We start from the raw sequence: 4,964 nt of genomic DNA, 5'->3' as shown, positions 1-4,964 counted from the left end.
ACGGACCTAAACCCGATTCTGGTCAAGGAGAAGTTTCTCATGCCCCCTGTGGTTCTAAACCCGATTCTGGTCAGGGAGAAGTTTCTCATGCCCCCTACGGCCCTAAACCCGATTCTGGTTCGGGAGAAGTTTCTCGCTCCCTGTGGCTCTAAACCCGATTCTGGTCAGGGAGAAGTTTCTCATGCCCCCTACAGCCCTAAACCCGATTCTGGTCAGGGAGAAGTTTCTCATGCCCCCTGTGGCTCTAAACCCGATTCTGGTCAGGGAGAAGTTTCTCATGCCCCCTACGGCCCTAAACCCGATTCTGGTTCGGGAGAAGTTTCTTACGCTCTTTGTGGCTCTAAACCCGACTCTGGTCAGGGAGAAGTTTCTCATGACCCCTACGGCCCTATACCCGATTCTGGTTCGGGATAAGTTTCTCGCTCCCTGTGGCTCTAAACCCGATTCTGGTCAGGGAGAAGTTTCTCATGCCCCCTACGGCCCTAAACCCGATTCTGGTCAGGGAGAAGTTTCTCACACCCCCTACGGCCCTAAACCCGATTCTGGTCAGGGAGAAGTTTCTCATGCCCTCTACGGCCCTAAACCCGATTCTGGTCAGGGAGAAGTTTCTCATGCCCCCTACGACCCTAAACCCGATTCTGGTCAGGGAGAAGTTTCTCCGGCTCTCTGTGGTTCTAAACCCGATTCTGGTCAGGGAGAAGTTTCTCATGCTCCCTGTGGCTCTAAACCCGATTCTGGTCAGGGAGAAGTTTCTCATGCCCCCTACGGCCCTAAACCCGATTCTGGTCAGGGAGCAGCTTCTCATGCCCCCTACGGCCCTAAACCCGATTCTGGTCAGGGAGAAGTTTCTCATGCCCCCTACGGCCCTAAACTCGATTCTGGTTCGGGAGAAGTTCCTCACGCTCCCTGTGGTTCTAAACCCGATTCTGGTCAGGGAGAAGTTTCTCACACCCCCTACGGCCCTAAACCCGATTCTGGTCAGGGAGAAGTTTCTCCGGCTCTCTGTGGTTCTAAACCCGATTCTGGTCAGGGAGAAGTTTCTCGCTCTCTGTGGTTCTAAACCCGATTCTTGTCAGGGAGAAGTTTCTCATGCCCCCTACGGCTCTAAACCCGATTCTGGTCAGGGAGAAGTTTCTCACGCTCCCTGTGGCTCTAAACCCGATTCTGGTCAGGGAGAAGTTTCTCACGCTCCCTGTGGCTCTAAACCCGATTCTGGTCAGGGAGAAGTTTCTCACGCCCCCTATGGCTCTATTTAAAACAGATAGCTTTAGTTTATATTCGAGGGAACACAGAGCAGAGTAAGTGGCCAGTTGGCCTTGCTGACTCTTTACAAGACTACGCTACACAAAACGACTCTTACACAGTATTTACACAGAGCGCTTTGGCTCACTGGCTCCCCGAGGGCCTCCTCCCCTACCACCCCCACCCCCCACATCAGTACCGATCAATCCTGCTCTCCCTGACGTGGACCATTCCCTGCGGGTCCCACACCCTCCCCATCTCTGGGGATGCCGGACCCTCCCTGCTCCCCCCCACTAACAGACCGCCGCTCACCCCGCTCTCCGTGGCACCTCGCTGCGCACGCACCCTGGGGTGAAGGAGCCAGCGCGGCGGACGCTGACGGTCCGTGTTCAATTCCCGCACCGCCTGTAGGGGTCTGTACGCGCGTGGGTTTCCTCCCACAGTGCAACGACGCAGGAGTTCGTGGGTTAACTGGTCATTGTGTACTGCACTGTGATTAGGCTGGGGTTACATCGGAGGGCCCGCTTAGCACCGTCTCTCGAAATAAAACTAATAAATTAGAAAGGTAATCGGCTGCTCTATTTCACACGTTACAGCAATGACCAGAATACAACGGCCCTACAGCCCTGTGGGAAGGTGGCCAGTGCTACATCAACGCACGTCATCCTTTCTTTCCCGGGAGGGAGGGGCCGTGATTCAGCGTTCCCTCCCTTTCTCCCGCCGCCTCCCCATCACCCTCGATGCCCCTGGTGGTGGCACCGAGGACAAGTGGGCGGAGGCTTAAGGTGAGGGTGGGGGGGAGGAGTTTTGCAAGGGGACTTGAGGGGGAAGAGTGGCTGATAACTACGACTCACTGACGCAGGAGGAGGTGGTAGCGAGGGGCAGGGCATGAGTGGGATCAGTGTAGGTGGGAGAAAAAGGTTAGCATTAACACATCGGGCCGACGGGCCTGTTACAGTACCCACCGGGTCCCAGGACTTACAGAAAACTTCCAACAAGAAGTGGAGGTGAACACGAACGATATATTGAGGTAAACGCATCTAAGACAGGACAGGAAGAATACACGAGCCAGGGAGCAGTCACCTGGCTTTGTACAGCTACAGACTACACAGAATAGGATTTGTCAGGTCCCTCCCAGTGATCACAGCCAGGGCAGGGCGTGGTGGGGATAAACTCCCACCGCGTATTGGATGCTCTGAATGGTGTGTGAGTCTCTGACAGCCAAGTCCAGCTCCCGGCCTTCGGGTCTGAGTTCCATCGACAGGAGGGGCAAAGGTGGGTCAGTGGCACCTTAAAACCAGTCGCTTCGGGGGGGGGGGGGGGGGCTCGTCAGCCGTGGTTGGCAGCTCACGGAGGAGGGGGAAAACTCTGATCTCTGATCTCACACCCCCGCTGCCTTGCGGCCTACCCACTTACGGGGAGGGCTTCAGGAGTAAGCCCCAGGGGGGAAACCCGGAGTGGAGCCCCTGAAGCAGTTCCATGTTGAGTTCAACACTGACTGGCAATTCCTGCCACGCTGCTGGTGCCAAACCGTATCAGTCTCTGCCATCCCTTTGGATTCACCAGCTGCGTGGGGGGGGGGGCTGGTCGCCCGGGTAACGGCTTGCTCTCCTTATCATATCAACTTCAACACAACATTTACCAATGGAGGGCTCTCAATATTTGTCAGAGGAGTTCATGACTTGAGCGAACAACACTGTCAATCCAGAATACTGTATTCTAGCCCAGTTACGGGGTGAACATCAGCAGAATCCGGTCCCAACTGAACCCAGGGACCGCAACAAGCCACTGAATCCAGTTCTTTCCACCCCCCACCCCCCGTCAGGTTGAAATATTCCGCACCCAGCTTCCTTAACGCTGATGCCGCAGCAGGTTGGATGAGTGAGTGAACCCTTTCCCACAGTCGGAGCAGGTGAACGGCTTCTCCCCGGTGTGGATCCGCTGGTGGATCTCCAGGTTGAAGGAGCGAATGAAGCCCTTCCCGCACTCGGAGCAGATGAAGGGCCTCTCGCCGGTGTGAATCCGCTGGTGCCTCAGCAAGGTCGAGGACTCGGTGAAGCCCTTCCCGCACTCTAAGCAGGTATAGGGCCTCTCTCCAGTGTGAATCCGCCGGTGTCTCAGCAGGGTTGACAGCTCTGTGAACCCCTTCAGGCACTCCAAGCAGGTGAACGGCCTCTCCCCGGTGTGAATCCGCTGGTGGGTCATCAGGTGAACGGCCTGGATGAAGCCCTTCCCGCACTCGGCGCAGGTGAACGGCTTCTCGAGGGTGTGAACCCGCTGGTGGATCATCAGGTGCGTGGACTGGGTGAAGCCCTCCCCGCACTGTGGGCAGATGAACGGCCGCTCCCCGGTGTGAACTCGCTGGTGTCTCTGCAGGTTGGACGACCGGATGAATCCCTTCCCACACTCGGAGCAGCTGAACGGCCTCTCGCCCGTGTGGATCCGCTGGTGGGTCAGCAGATTGGACGACCAAATGAAGCCCTTCCCGCACTCGGAGCAGATGAAGGGCCTCTCGCCGGTGTGAATCCGCTGGTGCCTCAGCAAGGTCGAGGACTCGGTGAATCCCTTCCCACACTCCGAGCAGGTGAAGGGCCTCTCCCCCGAGTGCATCCGCTGGTGGGTCACCAGGTGAACAGCCTGCGTGAAGCCCTTCCCACACTCGGCGCAAGTGAACGGCTTCTCCCCGGTGTGGACCCGCTGGTGGATCATCAGGTGGGTTGACTGGGTGAAGCCCTCCCCGCACTGTGGGCAGGTGAACGGCCGCTCCCCGGTGTGGATTCGCCGGTGTCTCTGCAGATTGGAAGAATCAATGAACCCCTTACCACAGTGAGGGCAGGTGAACGGCCTCTCCCCGGTGTGTGTCCGATGGTGTTTGGTCAGGTCGCTGGATCGTTTGAACTGCTTCCCGCAGTCCGAGCAATTGAAGGGGTTCATTGCTGCGGAGGGAGGAGAGTGAGAACAAAGAAGGGCGAAATCAGTGTCTTCCTTCCCGGTCACACAGCGACTGGAGGTCCCTCTCCGGCCCGGCGCAGGCTCCGGAAGCTCGGCGGGTCGCAGCTGAGTCCCAGGTCGCAGATTAAATCGATCCCGAGGCCGGGTCCCGGGTCCCGGATCCGAGGAGCAGCCCCCGGCTGGGTAAGGCTGGGCACGATCGCCTCCCCCGGATGCCCACGGGCCGCCGCCGCTCTGGGACAAGCCCGGATCCCCAGCCCTTCCTTTCCGCTCGGCGCGCTGCGCTGCGCTCCGCTCCGCACCCGGAAGTCAGCGCCATATCCTCATCGTCTGCGCATGCGTACCGGCGGTGTCTGTGCTGAACGGAGCGATTTCTCAGCCGCAGGGCAGTTTGGGTATAAATGTGGCCATTAATTAGCCCGAGGTCGCTGTCTCTGCGAAAGATAAATTCGCATAAATTAGAAAATGAAAATAAAAATGCAAAGATTCACCAGGTTAATTGCATCTGTATCAGATAGCACAGATTTAACTTTTTATATCTACTGCAGAGTGTGGAGAAGTTAAAAATAAACAGGTGTTATGTCAGATCACATGGCAGGTGGGAGAATAGAACGCATCGAGACCAAGACAGATCCAATGGGGAAGTCATCTGAAAGAGAAAGGGAAATGTTTGATAATCGGGGCCGGTTATTCTGAAGAAGATGTTAATGGAGACAGATGAATGAAAGAAGGGAGGATTATTTGTGGTGAAACCATACCGAGCGACACAC

At 56.8% G+C, this 4,964-nt stretch overlaps 1 protein-coding gene across 1 annotated transcript; it reads right to left on the bottom strand.

Annotated features, from left to right (window-relative positions):
* Positions 1–1,510: 1,510 nt before the first annotated feature.
* LOC140204012 (uncharacterized) lies at positions 1,511–4,488 on the bottom strand. Its single transcript, XM_072270233.1, has one exon. It carries the CDS (start codon positions 4,174–4,176, stop codon positions 3,094–3,096), a length of 1,083 nt encoding a protein of 360 aa, XP_072126334.1. The 5' UTR covers positions 4,177–4,488; the 3' UTR covers positions 1,511–3,093.
* Positions 4,489–4,964: the final 476 nt, after the last annotated feature.

This window comes from Mobula birostris, chromosome 10 (genome assembly GCF_030028105.1).
Source record: "Mobula birostris isolate sMobBir1 chromosome 10, sMobBir1.hap1, whole genome shotgun sequence".
Lineage (NCBI taxonomy): Eukaryota > Metazoa > Chordata > Chondrichthyes > Myliobatiformes > Myliobatidae > Mobula > Mobula birostris.
This window is presented reverse-complemented; position numbering and strand designations above follow the sequence as displayed.

Coding starts and splice junctions, on each gene's coding strand:
- LOC140204012 (XM_072270233.1), bottom strand. CDS start 4,176: ATGAACCCCTTCAATTGCTCGGACTGCGGGAAGCAGTTCAAACGATCC.